The 20,167-nt window shown below is 39.0% G+C and overlaps 2 protein-coding genes across 2 annotated transcripts in view; both read left to right on the top strand.

The window, feature by feature from the left end:
• Positions 1-20,167, top strand: part of ccdc135 (coiled-coil domain containing 135) — a 175,672-nt gene that overhangs the window by 41,899 nt on the left and 113,606 nt on the right. The gene's annotated exons all lie outside the window — the stretch shown is intronic.
• The window catches only part of znrf1 (zinc and ring finger 1), a 25,617-nt gene continuing 5,450 nt past the window's right edge, over positions 1-20,167 (top strand). Inside the window, exons 1-2 of the mRNA XM_057329108.1 lie at positions 1-1,019; positions 14,441-14,536. Of these exons, the coding sequence (XP_057185091.1) occupies positions 632-1,019; positions 14,441-14,536 (484 nt within the window). The 5' untranslated portion in view covers positions 1-631. The remainder of the gene's footprint in view (positions 1,020-14,440; positions 14,537-20,167) is intronic.

Raw genomic sequence — 20,167 nt, forward strand, 5'->3', positions numbered from 1 at the left:
CCGTGTAAGCGTTTACAGCACCTCTGCACAGCTCGCCACTGTTAATCCGCGTATGCGCAGTAAACGCCTCTATTGTCTCCCAGCAGCGGCGAGTGAGCGAGCGAGCGCACGGACGGATCTGCGCTTGCAGGGGAGCGGCACACATTGACCCGAATCTCCAGGCAGACGGAGGGAGGACAAGCTGGACCTGGACGTAGGCTACACAGTGGACGCACATCATGGCAGATATACATTGAGTCATTACTCTTTTAGTAAGAGAGAGATTTTGCATTCAAAGTACTGCGGGTCTGTTGTTGCGCTTGTCTCGGATTTTGGGCAGGCAGTCCTGTCACTTGGTTAGAAGGGGAGAACGTGTTGCGTTTTTTGCTTGATTGAAATACGCGACATCGTGCCTTTGGCTTCATCATCATATTTTGTGAGTTACAGGGATTAAGACTGAAGGTCCATGATTCGACCAGGAAAATGGGCTGTTGCGTCTGCGAGACACAGCTGTTGTAGTCAGACTTGACAACCTCGGATTTTAGCGCTTGTTTTGGTTGCTTGTTTGAAGGAGGCACGAAAAGCGCCGCAGACAAGCGTATCCTTGACAGCCTTCCCGCGACACCCCCACCCATTTCAGCGGATACTTTGGATGGGGGGCAAGCAGAGTACGGCGGGGCGGCCCCGGGGAGCTTTTCCCGGCGTATCGACAGATGACAGTGCGGTGCCACCCTCGGCCCACTTCGGGCACTACCGGCCAGGTGGCACGATGGGACTGCGCAGCCGCTCGGTGAGCTCTGTGGCGGGGATGGGCATAGATCACAGCGCCACAGTGCCCTTCGGCTTTTACACCCCTAGAGGAACAGACTCGGATAGAGCCGGAGGGGGTTCGGGCTCAGATTCGGCCCATAACGGGAACGGATTCCAGGAACCGGGCGGCGGGCACCACACGGACGGTATGCTTTACCTGGGATCCCGCGCGTCGTTGGCAGACACTTTACCCCTGCACATCGCGCCCCGGTGGTTTAGCGCTCACAGCGGTAAGTGATAACCGAAACTCCGCATAAACAGGGCGCGGGGACACCAAACTACGTCGATGCCACATGTAGTACGGAATATGACTCCAGGGCACGATGCTGCTCCGGTTTCGCCCGTTGAACTTTACAGGCTCTGCGTGCGTGCGCGCCCGCGGGAGGGGGATTGCGCACGAGACATGTCTGACCACTGGACGCGTCGCGTCTGTGGCCGGCGCGCGTTAACGACGATAAGCCAGGTTGCCTATATGATTACAGAGGGAGGGGGACTCAATGGTTGTCGTCCGCTTAGCTCAAACCACAATATGTCTCAACAACTGGGCTTGTTAAGACACGAGCCGCAGCGCTCTGACGCCTCGGTCCCTCGGTGCTCGTTAAGCAAACCCCAATGGTCTCCTGAGGAAAACGCGACAGATGTAAACAATTTGACTCTGTTTTCCCCTTAAAGGTTATTTCACTGACACCAAATGAGGTTTCACTCGTTGTGAGGGAACGCGGCTCGTGTTAACAAGTGTGTGCGTTCAGCTCTGAATGTCATGAGGTGCGTGTTTTGGCTCTAAGCAGAGATCACACGCAGGTTGCCAGGGGTGCAACTGTGAGTTAATGAATGTCACTGAACACAGGAGAGGTCAGGTGCATTTCTAAAGGGTGGGGCCCGGGGTTCATAGGGGGATCTGTTCTAGGAACAGCACTGCCTGTTCCCCTTTGGTTGAAACTATTTCTCTTATGTCAAACAATAAATGAAATTTGGAACATTGACTTAAACATACCCACATGCATAAATGTGAATCTTGTCTTCTCACAGCAGTACGCGATTGGAATAGGCCTCCTGACATTATAATCTGCATTATACTGGTTTTACTGAAAACTTGTTTTGATGGGTTAACCTTGTAATGGAATACAATGAACATACAGACATCATCAATGGTAGTATTTGAGGTAACAACTGCACATGATCACCTTTAACAGATTAGTTTTCCAGATTTTCAGGACAAATTTGAACCGTATTGATTTGATATTAAACTATTAGCTTGTGTTATCCGGAGCTATAAAACCGCTAAAGGCTCCACACAGCATGAATGAGTCTGGATTCAATCAGTGTCTTACATGTTACTTGTGTTTATTCTCACCATAGGCAAACAGAAGTACTGCTTATACGAGTGGCTGGCCTGCTTGCAACATATTTTCGAGAACTGCGAGTCAGCTTGCTTTATTCATTTGTCTCACTTGAATTCATCCATGATATTTGCAATAGCTCCTTTAAAATGACCATTTTTGGTGACACGGAGACAGTCTTTTGAAATGGTCAAAGTCCTATTGTTAATTTAAGATTTAACATCAGCGACTCTTTTGTCGACTCATTGACATTTGAGAAGTTGGTTAGGTCAAGTATAAATCCCATTGTGCATTGTCAGAGAGTGTTAGGTTTGCTTGTTTCCAAGACCATTCAGGTTACAATTGAGTTGGTTGTGTCAAGGGCTGGTCGATTCATTGAGGCGGTCTCTCACCTGTTTGCTGCACACAAGCAGATTAAAAGCGAAGTAATCGCTCAGCTAAAAGTGCTCTGTTTAATCATTATTGGTCAACCATTAGAAAACTCGGTAATCATTCACTTGCCTTCACTGCTCTTAAAGGATCCACCACATATATTTGTTACCAAGGTGATATCACCAAGCCTTTATGATGGCACTTTTACATTAAAGGATTCGTTCACCCAAAAAGGCAAATTTTGTAATCATTTACTCTCAACTTCATGCCATTTTGCTTTTTTTTTTAGCTTGGTTGATTTTTCAGTGCAGTTACAACAAATGGGGAGTTCAGCTTTTAAAATTCGAAAAGGACATAACACTCAATTTTAGTGGTCGTAATACTACCACAGTATAAGTTTATAAATTAATATAATTGGTTTCAAACACTGATATTTAAGCCGATCTTTGAAATCCTTGTCACTCTAGCTCATGAAATGATATTTATTCACTCTCATGTGATTCAAAATCTGCATGACTCTTTCTTCTGTGCAATACGAAAGAAGATATTTTGAGAGATGTCACAGGGGTTTTGTGTCCATACAATGGAAGTCAATGGGGGTCAGTGTTGTTTGGTTACCAACGTTCTTCGAAATATCTTCTTGTTTTCTTCTGCAGAAGAAAGAAAGTCATACAGGTTTGTACAGACATGAGGGTGCATAAATAATGACAGAATTTTTTTTTTGGTGAACTTTTCCTTTAACATATTTCTGACTGAAGTACTGAGTACTGAGGTTCAATGAACTGGACTGAATGATGTGTTCACAAATCGGACCGATCCAGTTTTTGAAGTTACCTCATCATCTGGTCATACCAGTTAACAGCTCACTGGAGGTGAGGTAAAAAACAACAACATGCATATTGGTCTGTATTGGTCATGTTTGGGTGAAATGTCACTTTAATTGCCACCAGAACAGAGTGTTACTGTATTAGTTTTGGTGAAAAGTCGTTTAGGAATGTTTGGATTGTGAAACATCTGTGCTGATCTGTCTGGCAGCAGGATTCAAGAATATAGGTCACTCTCGAAATTATTTCAGCTTTTTCTTTCCCTCGCTGGTCTCTCTCTCTCTCAGCTCAGGGTGTAATACATTTATGCAAAGACACAGATGCACACATGCACTAGCATCTTCTGACACATAAAAACACAAAGTCCAAAACACACTCATGCACACACACACACACATTGCAAAGTTGAAAGAGGTCGACTGTTGCTGTGACAACCTTGTCGCTCGGCACCACTGTTTCTCATGCTGCAGTTCTGCATACAGCTTCAACGAGCCTGCCACCCCCACAACACGCAATGATTTCATCAAGACCCAGAGCGAGAAAGAGAGTTCCCCTCGCTCCGTCACTCACACTTCCTGAGTTTCGCATCTTGCGGCCCCTGCGAATGACAACCGACGGGGCCCTTCAATGATGTAGGAGCCGCTTGTGCAAACGGCTGGCAAATTAGCAGCGTGTAGCAGACGGCGAGAGACCATGACAACTGTTTCCATGGAGCGGCGACCAAACCTCGCCATTATACAGCGGAGACTAGCTAAAGATAAACCTGTGACAAACACAAGGGCGGCTCGTATCGCCCCAGGGACCGACATTGTTTGACAATGGCCCTGAGCTTCGCTTCTTATTGTCTGAGCCTGCAATCACTTACTAGCCTGTTGTTGCGGGATCATTCGCACTATCGGCTAAACGAAACAGGACGTTTTTTGGGAAAAAACAGTATGTCTGCGGCTGTTGCCCACCCCAAACGTACACGCACATATAGACACCAAAACACACACATAAACACAGACACTCCTCTCCCTCTCCGTGTCATTACCTCCCTCTCGTTCCGCTGTTGCCATGGAAACAGCTGTTCTTTTCTGACTGAAGGTAATAAGTTGAAAGTAGTTGAAGAGAGTTTGTTCTGATGTCATCTGAACACGGGTACATGTAAGCCCATGTATGGGCATCCTGGACGTTCCATTCAGAGCCGTCGGAGGCACTGATTCGGAGATGGCAGTGAAGGGCCACGCTTTGTGTTGAGACACAGTATGAATCCTCGCAGACGGTACGCTTTACAGCGAAAACAGCATGCAATATTGATTTGTTTTTGCTGCTTTCTGTCTTCGTGATGATACACACGCAGTCCTCACCCGAGAGCACTTATATCTCTATACTTTTGCATTCAAATTAATCCATATGTGAGCTCATTTGTATTATTTTTGGAGCATTATATGATGGTAGACAGAGATTCATTGGCTGATGTCAGACCGTTTTGACCTCATTTTCACCTGGCGTTTGCTCTTATTGAACTGCTAAGATATAAGGAAAATTATATCTTTTAAGATATGTTGTTTTTGCCAGTGAGATGAAATTACACTGTTGCTTGAATCTTGTGCTTCTCAGATTTTTCTTTTAATAAAAGTCCATAATATTTCATATTATTTAATAATATAATCTCAAATGTATCTCCTCTTAATGAAACAGTTCACCCAAATATGACTATTCTCTAATTCACTCCCCCTCATGTCATCCAAGATGTATATGATTTTCGTTTCTTCAGTTGAAGATAAATGAATAGGTTTATATTAAAATGCTGGCACGTTGTCATATATGGGGGTCTATATGGCAAAGCTCCAAAAAGCACATTCATCCATCAGTAAAGTAATCGAAATAACTCCAGTGGGTTAATAAATGTCTTCCGAAGCAAACCAAACATTTGTGAGAGAAAAAAATAATAAATATATTCAGCAACTTATGTTCTTTTTGGCTTTTTTGCCACGTGGACCCCCATATAGGAAGAGAATACAACAGCATTTTAATATAAAAATATTAGTTTGCGGTTAACTAAAGTCATATACATCTGGATGGCATGAAGGTGAATTATGAGAGATTGTTTTAGTTTTTTGGGTAAACTAATCGTTTTTGTTCAGAACAAATCTTACTGATGTCTCAAACTGTGATAATATTGATTGTTTTATAATACGTATACAATACAATATATTTAGTAGTGTTTCATATATTTCAACAACTCTCTTATTTGTTTCCTTTTCATTTCTTTTAAGAAACAAAAAATCAAAACAAAACTGTATTTTTCAAGATTGACGAGCAATGTAAGAACAACACCTAAACAATAACATTTTCTTCTGGGACTACTATATAGCATAAATGCTTAAAATTGATATCACCACAATGTAATATGGAGGCGTGCACACAAACACAATTGCGCTGAATGAGCTAATATAGCGGATAAATAGTGACAGGGAATGCCCTTCACTCTTCTGCCCTTGAATCTGAGCCGAACCGCTCATTGAGAGGCATCATGGTAATGCAGGAATACTCTTCTGATAGACACTGTTTGAAGGAAGCTGTCATGCTGTTTTCTTCCTCTCTCTCTCTCTCTCTCTCTCTCTCTCTCTCTCTCTCTCTCTTTTCCAGTGCTGTGTCGCCATGTTTACATCCTCGTCTCGCTGTTCCATCTTCCTTTCCCTTTACTTTTAGTTCTTTAAGAGTATCAGACTAACCAAACAAGGTTACCATTGATGACAGAGAAGTCAGTTTTAAGATAGACATCATTCATGAAAAAGGGTGAGGTCAAGGTGAGACTTTTATAAACTAGGCAAATTAAACATTTCATGTCAGATTAATTGACTTTGCACCTTCCATGACCTTCCATACTAAAGAGTCTATGCATTTCCATGAATGCATTTTTATGTTTTACATATATATTGGTTGACCACTAATGACTACTTTGAGCACACGTATCTGTAAATAATTCATGCTAGCGACATCTTAAACTTGTAAATCTCACTGGAAACGTTACCTCATAAGGCTATTTTTAAATACAGCTTCTGTTGTTTCATTTACACCATGCCAACAACGTGGACTGATATGGGCATCATAATTACATTTATTGCCAGACTAATATTGTTTGAGTGAATGACTAAATATCCGTCGGTTAGAGAGAAATCTATTGATGATGTTTTCTGTGGGTATTAACCTCTATTGGTTTAAGTGGCCTCCGTTTATTGATGTTTTTTTCATTGTATACTGTAATTTGTACACATGTAAATGTAACCTGTGACATTGTTGTTGTATTGCCGCAGATTTGAAGCGGTTGTGCCGTCCTCTTGTGAACTTAAGTGAATGTTAGGCTTTGAGAATTTAGTACTGTTAAATATTCAGCAGAATGTTAAGAATTTTAATGGCAATAAGCTACGTTGTTACTGTAGCCTGCTAAGATACCAGATAATTAAAATGTAATATTGTTGCTAACGAAAATTAGCTAACTACCACAGTACATTAAAGCTATCTTAACAAATGTCAGATGATACCCTGATAGCACGCATACATCTGGGAGACATATTTTTTAATTGTTTGCTCATACGAGGTTTCCTGTCAGATGTCATAAAGACGTCTAGAAGATGATTTAGAATGTTTGTTAATCTGCCTTTTCTAATATGTTTATCAGATGTTTTTACACAGCAGATGTTTTCCAGATCTTTAGCAGACAATTTAATATTGTTTAATTGTGCAATTACAGCATTTGTACAGCACGAAACATCTAAATTATGTTAACAGCAGTCATTTAAGTTCATTTTTACAACGAATGCAACTAAATAACTAGCAAATAAAGTCACAGTGTGTCATCTATGTTATCTGATTAATACATACTTATTGGAAATTAACTGATACAGTAAAATGCTACATATGAGGTGTGAGTCTATAAATATAGCCTCATTTTGCTCTGTTGTAAAATAGATGGGGGAAAATAGATAAATACAGACCACAATTCTGGTCCAGAAGAACTTCCTGTTTCAGTTTTTTAACGCTATACACAAACGTTCGAACAAAATGAAAACAACAGAACATTTATTACCGAATCATGTGGCTTCACCAAATTGTAGAGAAATATCTTTAAGATTTTATTATATATGTAAGATTTAAAAAATTATAATATTAGATAAAAACTCAAACCGGAACTGCTTCTGGACCAGTGTTTACAACTTGTGAAGTGGTCTATAGCAGTGGTTCTCAATCTTTTTCGTTGTAAGGCACAGTGCCGAGACGTCTGGGGGCCCTATGCACACCTTTGTGAGGGGCCCTTGTCTTAATAGTTAAAATTAGATGAGCATAACTGTAAACTATAAGAAATAAAATGATAAATCAATTAACACACTTAAACAAATTAAAACTGAAAGACAAAAAACCTTAAACTGACAGTAAGAACAATTAAGTATAAATTTTGATTTACATGTAAATAATCCTTTACCTAAAGTAACACATGGCTCTGGAACCATCTAGCTTTTTACTAATCAAATGAGTGATTAACAAAAATAAAACATGATAAATATAGTTTACTCAAGAAAGCTAAGCATTCAAAAACAAAACATATCAATTATTTTCTAAATGTGATGACAGAAAAATGACATATTATCATGGGCAAACGAAATACAGTGGTGTGCATTATAGCTGAGACTCACATGAACATTGTACAGCTGGTTTTGTGACTAAGTCATTCCCTGTAAATGCTATTGAAGTTAGAATATTAATGTTTATGTGACTTTGGAGACGGTCCCTAAATTCACGACTATCGAACGTCCAGTCCAACCAACTGTTTTGTAAATATGTACTTGCATAAGTTGACAAAACTAAATAAGACTTTAAAATAGCACAAAAACACATGCCTTCTAGTTCTTGTTCTTTTGCTTCACGTTGTTGCTGTTTTTCCGCTACAGACGAATAGCTTCGTTTCGAAGCCATATGTAAGACGGGTCATCGCATTATGTGCATGTCATTACCTGCGCGCACTGCATGATGTCCGAGTATGTCACAGTAATCAAATAAATTAAGTATTAAAAAGGAAATTTCCAAATGATTCCTGTAAAGTTTGTAACAAAACACTCCGAAGGAAGAAAGTTGAATCCGCGTCTTGTTTACATTATAGTGTTTTTGATTCGGTACTCAAGGAGGCCCCCTGGTGGTGCAGGGGCCCTACTCAACTTGCGTAGTTTGCCTATAGGAAGAATCGGCTCTGCTAGGCAACAAATTGCCTGTGAGTGTGAGAACATCACTTTGTGGCCCCCCAAATAAAGACTTGTAATCTTAAACTAAGAATTTCAATTAAACCAAAAACATATTCAGTTATACAATGCTGGAACATCAATTATTTGGTTGGTGGTCTTATTTTTCTGATGTTTTATACAGCATAAAATCTATTAAAAATGTATAATTTCATAAAATGCCACAAAATCCATCTTGGGGCCCCCAGTTTGAGAACCGCTGGTCTATAGCCACACTGCTAGTTAAAGGGGAATGTAGCTTGTAACTGGAAAAGCTTTCACGCTAATAAAGTGTTGCTAGCATTGTGGCTAATGTTAATTTAGTTACTCCTCAGCACTGTAAACAGAGGTCTTGTGCGTCGGACTTAAGTTATAAATACTGTAGATGGGTAACAGTTATGGCCCCTGATCAATGAATGCAGGTCAAAATGTTGTTATAATAGAAGCTGGGGAGTGAAATCGAAGGTAGCATACTGCATGCAGTGATAGATATATGCCTTTGTAAGCTTTGGCCTGTTGTGACGAATGAATGGTCGCAGGTAGTCGCAGTTGTCCACGCACTTGTGGTTTCTAGTTCGTCCTGCAGCGCTTTACACCCTTTAATGCTTTGACCTGTTTTTGTGTGTGGTTGTGCTGAGTCATCCAGTGTTTCCTGCCTGTAGCTACATTAGCCTCTTTGTCTGTCTCGTTCCAAGTGGCCATCCTTAATGTGATCACTTTTGTTTGAAACATCATGACAAATTCATAACAGCTTGATGTCAAAGCACGACGCAGGTTTCATGAGGATCATACAGTAGCTGTGCCGTGAATGTCATACTCAAAGCCATCTAGAAAGCAAACTGTAGCTCACAGCATAGTTTTCTTTACGTTTTCAGCTGTTGGGTCCTTTCTGATGCAGGTCTGTGATGTAATCCATTGTTCTGTGCCATAAACTCGCGAGCAACCTACAGAGGCAGCATTTTTTGCTGCATAATTTTAACTACTTCCCAACTCAATCCCACAATGCATTCCAAGAAACTCCAATATCAACATCCAAAATAAAAGAAGAATTTATATTTCAATTGAAATGTGTCTAATAGTTTTTTATTTGAGATCATATTTGTGCATGCTGTTTATTTATGCCAGTTTTATTGTAGTTTATCGAGTTTGCTCGTCCACAGTTACTGTCCACATGAGGGTCCGTCACAAGACAGCTGTCTATGTAGGCAATGGGCGCCAAACAAGCTCACTAGGTTTAGCAACTTTTTTGAGTCCTTTACAAAGTCACGCTGTTGAGGATTGGTTAAGCATGGCCGCTGTCTTTAACCTCCTTTCTAATCAATCGTTTTGTTTGAGTGCTGTTTAGGAAACACTGATCCTTTCAGGTTTCTCTGTGGGAGACACGGATCAATACTTTCCTTCAGGGTTGACATGGCGGAGGCAGTCATATAAGACACATTATCGCATGGCTCACTGGAATACTCGATTCCGATTGGCCAAAACTACCCAAACCTCTTCGAGTCTGGTTCCTGACATATAGGTTTATTTTGTTATTATGAGTTACTGATTGTACATTCCCCCTTATGATGAGAGCAAAATTTATGGACAACTGTATCCCACAATGCCGTATTACCGTATATTGACTACGTTTTCCTGCTTATTTGATCATGAAGATTTATGTTTCATCAGCATTGATACGAATTAGCCGCCTCGTAAAATAAGGTACTTTTTTTTTGTTTAAAACTGTTTAAAATTTATCAGTGCATACTGCATACTTAATAAAATGGTGTATACTCATTAGTATATACTGCTCAGTAAGCATTCTGAATTAAACAAGCAATGCTTTTTAATTTCATGAGCATTGCCTTTGTTTTGTAATTTCCGTTTTGTTCTGTACATTTTGCTTATACTTTATTTGCTGAATAAGGCCCCAAGTTTATCATTTCAAAGAGATAATAGAATGTAGTACAGTGCACTCTTGGTGAGTTGTGGGAATTTTAATAGCAGGCCTGGCACGAGCGTCTAGGTTTTTGACTTGTTCATCTTCAATCCTGGGCAACGGAGCAGGAACTATATGTGGGGCTTTCATCAAAAATGCATGGGGATCAGACGGAGCAGTCGGCTCTGCTCGAGGAAGACGTCAGCTCGGAGATGGAGAGCCGAGGGACACTCTAACCGATGCCAAGTGTGATGGCTCTATTACACATCTGTGCGGAGACACAAAGCAAAGACATGCTTTCTGAGTCATGAGCCTTGATTGTTTTTACGATGTGGAACTAATGCGGATTGGAGCTGAATTACATGGTTTTTAATTATTATTTTCATCTGACAATGTGAAGGGCCTTTTGACGTTTCAGTGAACAAATCTGACTATACAAGACTTATGAAACCGTGAGAAAGTCTTTAAGTGTTTGCTGAGGTATAGCTTGTGAAGGTTTATAGACCCAGAGGATTTATAATTGAAAGTAATATGAAGTGTTTTTGGCTTTAAAATGAAGTTTTATGAGTGGTTCCTTGAATCACTTTCGATTTAGCTGCAGTATAAATAATCAAACCTTTTTTCTTCAGAGTTAGCTATAGTTATATTGTCATATATTGATGTTATTAATGAAAAATGAAAATTATTTAATCATTCACTCGTCCTCATGTCATTTCAAACGTGTATTTCTTTTTTCTGCAAAAGATAATTTGAAGAATGTTGGTAATCGAACATCATTGGCCCCCATTGACTTCCATTGTAGGGACAAATATCTTCTTCTGTGTTCCACATTTACAAATTCTGATTGACATGGGGGTGAATAAATGATGACAGAATTTTTATTTTTGGGTAAATTCTCCCTTTTATGCGCCAAGTTGCTAGGCAACCATAAACAGCAAACAGTATAGTGTAAGATCTGATTATTGTGTTTGTGTATGTATTAAATGGTTTAAATATATACTATATTATAGGTCGCATTAGTATTTAAACAATAAGCACATTGAGGCTGTGGGTTGCAGTGATTTTATCATGGTTAAGGAGATGCACTGTTTTGCATCTTGGCTAAGTTCCCCCATGGTAAAAGAACTGTTAAAGATAACCTGTCATGGTTTAATGCTTTAATGCAACCTTAACAGGTTCTCCTTATCATCACCCTTTTTAAAACCTTTATTTTTAAGAGTGCAATCAAAGTTTCATTTAAGTTAAAGTGTCTATTGGCCATTAGCTGTCCCCTCTTGACCATCGAAATACACAACAACACAATTCAAAACACTCAATCTCGCATTGGAGTCGTGGTCCGAGCCAGAGCTCATTATGACCAATAGAGGGTCTAATTAAGCCAAGCACTGTGAGAGCAAGCATCTGGTCTTCCCAGAAGCCCTCAGGATTTCACAGACCGAGGGGCCAATCACTCTGTTCTGGACTCTTCCCCTCATCAGAGCCCCAACCCTGTATACAAAGGTTCACGGCATGCATGCTGTTATCTGGACTTTATATTAAAGGGATAGTTCACCCAAAAATAATGCTTTTCTTTTTTACACAAAATGAGAAGGAAGAGCAGAGCTGTCACCATTATGGTAGCATTGAAGTGGTCAGCTCAGGACAACATTTTTGGTTGTTTATTACAAAAAAAGTTATAAATGGAGTCAGTCCTTAATTCCAAACCTGTATGACTTTCTTTCATCTCCAGGACACAAAAGAAGATAGTTTGAAGAACGTTGGCAACCAAACTACATTGGACCCCATTGACTTCCGTTGTATGGATGCACAACCAAACATTTCTCGAAATATCTCCTTTTGTGTTCCACTGAAGAAGAAGATTCATTATTCTCTACAATAAACAATTTTTGAATGATATGAGGGTGAAAAATTATGACAAAATTCGTATTGGGTGAACTATCCCTTTAACAGCTCGTTTCAATATCTCAAGCATAAAGTAAAAAGATAAAATGTATTGCATATCTTATGAAAATTGACAATAAAGTGTAAGAGTCATACAGGTTTGGAACAACATGAGGATAAATAAATAATGACATTGTTTTAACATTTAGCTAAAATATTTATCAAATTGCACATTTACATGTATACATTTTTTCCCAAAGCAACTTACATGGCATTCATTTGATCAGTTTATGCATTTCCTGGGGATGGAATCAAACCCATGACCTTGAGGTTATGGACTAAAGGTCGCGAACGCATGTAAAACAAATACTTTAAGAAATGCAGTAGTTATTGCTAGAAGATGATGCTGTAAACTACTGAGATGAGGTCAGCGGAGTTCATTTACAAATACCGATCAGATTATCTCATTGTGATTGTGGACAGGCTGGCATACACATCTCCAGTCTGTTTGTTGCTGTGGTAAGCTCGTGTTGATATTTTGGTCCCATGTGATACTCGTGGTAGTGGAGACAGTTGGCCTATCTCGCATGTGTGACTCTAGTACTGCGTGCTGACAGATGGAACCCTATCGGCCCTCTTTACTATAGCTTTGTTTCGGTGAATCACACCTCTTAAAAGACGGGACATCCCTGTCAGAGATTTCCACACCTCCGTTTTCCACTTCGGTCCTCTTTCCTTTTCTCGCCCTCTCTCTCTCTTTCTTTCCATCTGTCCCCGAGGAACGCCTCAAAATAGCAGCCTAGGGAAAAGTGGGTCAGGCATCATCATGGGTTCCAGGGTGTTGTAGAGGTTGGGGTGTGCGCTAAGCGAACGCAGCAAAACTGCAAAAAGGGGGCGGAGAGTATCGAACCCGGGATATATTGACTTGTCTTTGTACCTTGATTTATTTTGTTTGTTTTGTTGATTTTGCATTTTATAATCTGTTGGTCTATTATTCTTTTTGTCTCATTCTTTCTCTTTTATCTGGTTTGGATGCCTTGGTTCATTAGATTGGATAGAACTACTTTCATGACATTTTTTGTTAGTGTACAAATTGTGTATTGATTTATATATATATATATATAATATATACATAGTTAAATTGGAAAAAAAACTAACAATAAAGAAAAATCCCTCTTATGCTATTATATATTATACATATGAATATGAATCATATAAAATAACATACTGTTAACAGTTTCTTTTCTAAATTTTTGCTATGTCACACCATAGGACACATGTACAGTATATATGTAAACTACCCACATATTACATGGTTAGGAAAGTCATGAGGTTGAATAAATAATGACATTTGTTTTCAAGACAAAAATGTTAATTAACAAGCTTATGTAACTTATGTTTCAGGCAGCTCCCACAGGGCAAACCACCTGCCTTCCCCCTAAACAATTATCATCAAGCACTAAAACTGTGTAAATCTGCTTCGGAAACGCTGTTAATTAGATTTTACAATCCCCCTCCAAACCAGGGTTCCACATCACAAGCACAAAGCTTGTCTGGATGGAGACAGGTTTTTCCATACGTTTATAGTGTCTGGAAATATACCCTCCGGTCGATTGCATAACGGCTCCCTTTTCAATAACGATACTTGTTTCTAAACTTTCTGGAAAGCAAAAGCGGTCGTATCCACCCAGGAGCTGTGCAAAACAAAAATTTGTTAGGGTTTCTCTCTGCTGGGCAAGGCCTTATGTAATTTTTCACAACCACACCTGCACCTTCTGAAGTCTCCAACATCACCAACCTGATTTCTACTATATAGCCCTGCTGATGTGGCAAGTTTTCATATCGCTTGTGAATTTTTTTTTATTCAAAAGTGTGTATATTGGTATTAAAAATAATGCTGAATGATGTCCAGTATAATGCGAGTTCAAATAAACACATTTCCGTGTGTCGAATGAGTGTATTAACAATAGGAACGCATTATAATGCAAAGGATTGTGGGATACATCACTGTTTATGCTGCGTGTGAGTGGGCTCTGACAGTTTTCTCTTTCCCTGCAGGATTTAAGTGTCCTGTATGCTCCAAATCAGTGGCATCCAATGAGATGGAGGTTCACTTCATTATGTGTCTGAGCAAGCCACGCCTCTCCTACAACGGTAAGCCACGCCTTCACATGCCCCACCCATTTTATTACAATTAATGGGATATTGTGCCGGATAATGTAGGATGGCACTTTTTGGGATATGATTGGATCATTCCATCAGTTATCCCAAAGCAAAATATTCGGCTATTTCGTATATTTCACTGTTGTCCTGACAACCAGTTTTCTACTTCGCTAGTAACAGCCTAATGTTTTGCGCAGTCCTTTGCTTCTCACATAATCAAATCATTTCAACCTAAATCAATATATAATGTCCATTTATATACAGTAAGTACTATTATAAAAAGAGGGATAATGTACTGTAAATGCACAACAACAAGCTTTTGAACATTAAAAACTCATTTCAAGTTGAATTTAAGAAATGTCAGTGACAAGCAGCATTAAATCCACTGAAATTTTCCATTGGCCAGTCGTGTGGAGTTTCACGGGAAGACAGCACACATGGTCAGTTGTGTTGAGCATAAGTCTGCCTGTGACAGCTGTGTGGTGGATAGAGGTCTGGTGCTTATGGCTGAATGACAGACAGCTGTCGAACTCTGCTTGAGTTAAAGGTGACCCGCGGTAACACATACATACGTATATATTTGAATTGTGCAGGCTTAAAGGAAATCAAAAAGATACTGAGAATAAAGAAAAGGATGACCAACATCCTATATCATAGTATACGTATAATTTTACATCAGTATATGTGTGTTTTATTTATTTTCACTCTTGTTTGCGAGCCAGCTGAAACACCAGAACACACTGCAGCTAATCTTATTTCCCACAATGCACTTTGTCCCATTGTGAGCCGAGACTAGTGACTGTCACACGTCAGCAGATCTGCTCACTGTAAAAACCACAGTGTGTGAATGCAGTATGTAAACTCTGCTGGCCTTTTCACACTCCGGTTTGTGCCCACCAGCGGTCCACTTCTGTTGAACTCTAATCCACCCAGTTTGTATTGATTCAGGCATACTGACACTAACAAACAAACATATACATTTAGAAAAGATGGTAATACAACAGTATAGATAGGAAGGGGGTGATAAACCTGTGGTAACAAAAAGTGAAAAAATAGATGCATCTGCACTTTCTGAATGATCAGATAACGCGGTGTAACAAATTTCGCCCGACCTTTTTATAGTTCTTGTCCAATTCTGTGGTGCTAATTATTGTGGTAATTTGTATTTTCATGTAGCATCAATGTTTTAGTGTATATTTAGCTCAAGTAAATTTTGATCTTATATCATTAATTATGATATCGGTATATTGCAAATAAATAAAAACTACAAATTTTCACACATTTAAAAGTTGTTTTCCAATTGTCACTGTCAGAAAATGTCCTGTGTAGACATGGTGTTATGTTAAACTGTTGGTTTGGTCTTAGTGTAATGCCAGTACCTTGTCATTTCTGCGTACGAGTAATAATACCGAAATGTATAATTCTGTCGGGACCACTGTCGTCAATTATTGATGACACGCGGTTTCTGCCAATCTCATATTAATCTTGAGTACCAATAGAGTAGTATCGCATACGTCGTATCTTCGAAGAGTATTTAGTTTGATCACATTTATAAAAGATAGATACAGCTGTACGATTATTTCCGAAAGCATACGGCGCGTGCGGGGGGGGGAGGGGTAGGCTGAACTAAAGCACGTGCGCACCCATTGCCAACAAACACAGACATCAGTTTCACTCACCGCATGCGGTTCATGTCTGGCATCTTTTAGCGCTGGGACGGCTCCATATATCAGTTCCAAATGATCTCCAAATCCAGCGTTATATCCACCGTTTATATAACATTCATCACCCAAATGCAGTGAACAAACAAACACCTGAACTTCGTGAACGTATGCTCTCTCTCTCCTGCACACGCTCTCCTTGCTGCCGCGTGCATTTCCGGGAGAATTGTCCAATAAGGGCCTAAGAAAAACAGTTTTATATGTTCGAAAAAAACTTTCCGAAACCTGTACAATCGCTGGAGGAGTGTATCGAGCACATAAATACTACGTAATACGCCCAACTCGTTTTTTGACAGGTTGACCATGTTAAGCATGAGAAGACAGCACGTTTAACATTGTAAAGAAGTCAGAATGCATGACACCATTGCACCACCCCTTTAACGATAGCATATATTAAGTTTTGCGGAATGAAACTGTTCTGGGCAAACTCTCTGCCCGTCCATGCAGCCTTGCATGGATATAGCGGGAGCGCAGCAATACATGTCCCCCCACCTGGGGAACCAGAACAGTTCCTGATGCGTAACAGGATTAAATTAAAAGATCCGAAGATACAGGCAGATAGGGAGGAGATGGGGATGGAGGTGGGTTTTAGGTGCAACACGATTAAGCAGCTCATAAGGAGCAAAGAAATGCAACTTAAATAGGACGCAGTCTAGTGTGTGTTGTATGACTATTGGTTAACGTTGATTAGCTGCACCTGATGTGATCAGCTGATGCAAGCTGACCTCACGTGACCTGCCAGAACTAACGCTACGCTTGATATGTGTGAAAACATTTTTTTGTGATGACCGTCGGTGGTTAAAAATGTATTTGTGATTTGCGTATTCAGCATGTTAAACTTCATAAAGAAACAGTAAAGCGAAGCACAACTTAAAAATATATATAACATAAGTGTAATTTTTATATAAGTTATGCTGAATTTTTTTTTAATAGCTCGAATGTAACAACACCCATGCCTTAGTATATAGTATGCAGAACCATGAATATGCTAATGAGTTTCCGCCACCACTTCAGTCACATCAGCTTGGACTTCCTGATCCACTTGAGTCAAGTGTGATGTGACTGGTTACAAAGTGTGTGACAGAAAACGGGCGGTTTCAAACCGTGTTTTTTAACCCCTCTTTGGTAAACGGCAACTTTAGGAGCAAAAGCCTCAAAACATATTAAAACATCTCATAAACATAATATAAACAACATTAAACATGTGATTTTCTCCACAAGGGGCTGTGTGTAAGATGCATAAGATTGCCTGTTCACTTTGTAGTGTACTTAAGGATACACATGACATTAGCAATAAATATGCTGCAGTAAAACAGTTTGTAGTGTAGTAAGATATACAATAAAATGTATTAAGCTTTTGTTTTTTTCAATATTAGGTAATTGTATGTTAAATATGAACATATATTTAGCTCATCTTGAATAAAATTGTTTCCCTCAGGCAATGAAAATAAATTGTGTAGCAGAAGTGTTATTCTGGCCTCTAACATTCTATCTCCTGTTTCTCTCTCTTATCCACCCCCTCTCTGAGAGCTAAATATAACAGCAGGTATTAAAATATCATCATGCATAGTCCTGGCTTGGAACAGATACACTGGTCAGCTCGAATGGGCCATCTCAGAGGACGATATACAGTACACACGCACATACAAAACTGCTATCAGAGTAATAATGTTACCATTTCTAGGGCTGTACTGAAAAGGCCCTGACAAACTTGTATGGTTATCGAGTGGCTCTTAACCAGTAACCCTTGTCACCCCCGAAAAGGCCTAGCTGGCAATTTATCACACACACACAAACACACCTGTCCATTTCTGTAAACCAGCATAACTCCTCTTAGCTGTTGAAGTCACAGGCCATAAGAGGATAACAGGCTCAAGCGTGGGATGGCCAATGTCCCCGTTGTTGTCCAGGGATGTTTGCCGGGGCCGGCGTCTGGAAAATGGCAGCGGCACGAGGATATTTTCTAGGGGGTTAGGGGGGCCTGTTTGTGTCGGCTCAGCTAAGATGATTTGTATTTGAAGCATATGTTTGCCGTCTGTTCTCAGTTCATTGTTCCCTTCCTCTCTCTTCTTGCTTTCCACCCCATGTCGTTCTCTTTCCTTCCATCACATTCTCTTAAAACTGCAATCTATCTCTTCATTTGTCTTCGCCCTCCATATAAACAAGGTTGGAAAGCGGTGCACCATGCAAACTTGGGCCCATCCAGGATTTGCTGAGTTACAAATGCTCCCTTCTGCCGAATTACAAATCCCCTGGGTTGCCAGATTGATGTTAGTTACAATTTCCTGCTAAATGTAGCAACGAAGGCATTTATAGCACATTTTATTGCCCGCAAGCGCTGCAGGTGCTGTTAATCTGACAAAATTTTAAGACGCAAGCTGCTAATTTTGTTTAAAATAAAGCAGGTATGTAAAAAGTTTTAAAAGTTTCTTCTTAACTCACCCTAATTCGCAACACTAAACCTGGTTTGATTCGCAGTAAATGTCAGTTTGACATTATTTCATTTAAAGGTCCAATGTGTCATTTCTGTAGGATCTATTGACAGAAATGCAATATAATATACTGTACATAATGAAGCGTTATGTTTTTATTAGAATGAGCTATTTCTTTCTACATACACTGTGGGTCCTCTTTCGGCATGTGGTTTCTACAGTAGCCCTAAAGTATCGCTTCATGTAAATAAACTGCCGTTTTAATTAATTAATTATTTTTCATTGGTTTTGTGCATTTTCTGCTAAAAATAAGAATAATAAATATAAAACAAACCATATAAATATAATATTATAAATTATATTTTATATTATATCATTTATTATTTATTTATATAGGCCTGCAATATAATATAAATAATATTTTATAAAATACAAATAAATATAAAAAATATGTAATATAAAAACATATACATATATTTCTCTGATATACAGTGTAATATAAAATAAATATATAAATAAATAAATGAAGATTTTGATTGCAAAAACAGATAGCTCTGTTTTTATTATGTTATCATGTTTTTATTATTTAAATTATTATTACTTAATATATATTGCTTGAAATGCACAATAAAAACATAATTTTTTATCTAAAACTCTTCAATGAACTCTTTAAAAAATAATATCGATGCATAAATGTAAATAAATAATAATAGTAATAATAAATACTAGTTCATTTTTCAAAATGATAATAACCCTGCTATCAGTCTCTTTTACAAAATTACAGAAAGAGAAAATGGCACAAATAAAATTTGTAACACATCTTTTAGGTGTTATTGCACTTTTAGGTGTAAGTTGACACGTATCCTGAAGCATTCTGGGAAAGTGGGTTAACCCTCAATCAGGATCCTGCGTTTGCGCGAACTCTTTTATCCTTTCATGATTCTCTAACCTTCTGTCAGTATCTACTGTATCACACTGCTCACCTTTACACACACAAACACACAGCAATGTACAGGTGTTTCCAGGGGAAGCTGTGCACATTACAGAAGAGGATGTGAGCCTGTTTCACTTTCTGTCACATTTCCTGTGAATGCTTCACAAAGAACATTTACTAGAAACTTAAACATGCGTAGAGTTGGAGAGGCCGTTAGTTTGTGTGTAGGTTTGGCTTTACTTCTAAATTTATTTTATTTTTTATTATTAAATTTTAAATCAAATTGTACATTTACTTTATAATGTTTAAATAATTTAAAAAATAAACTGAAATTTGCAGTGGTCTGTAGGGTCATTAATGACCACATCACGTTATGCTTTAAATCTAATAGGTTTGTGTAAAAGTATGAGGTTGGGATACAGTTATTTACATTTTGCCTTTATGCATTTGCTTTTATCCAAAGCATCTTGTGCATTCAGTCTATGTTTTTTTATCAGTATGTGTGTATGTAGGGTTCAAACCCATGGCCTTTTGT

Source organism: Triplophysa rosa, linkage group LG3, assembly GCF_024868665.1.
Source record: "Triplophysa rosa linkage group LG3, Trosa_1v2, whole genome shotgun sequence".
Classification (NCBI taxonomy): Eukaryota; Metazoa; Chordata; class Actinopteri; order Cypriniformes; family Nemacheilidae; genus Triplophysa; species Triplophysa rosa.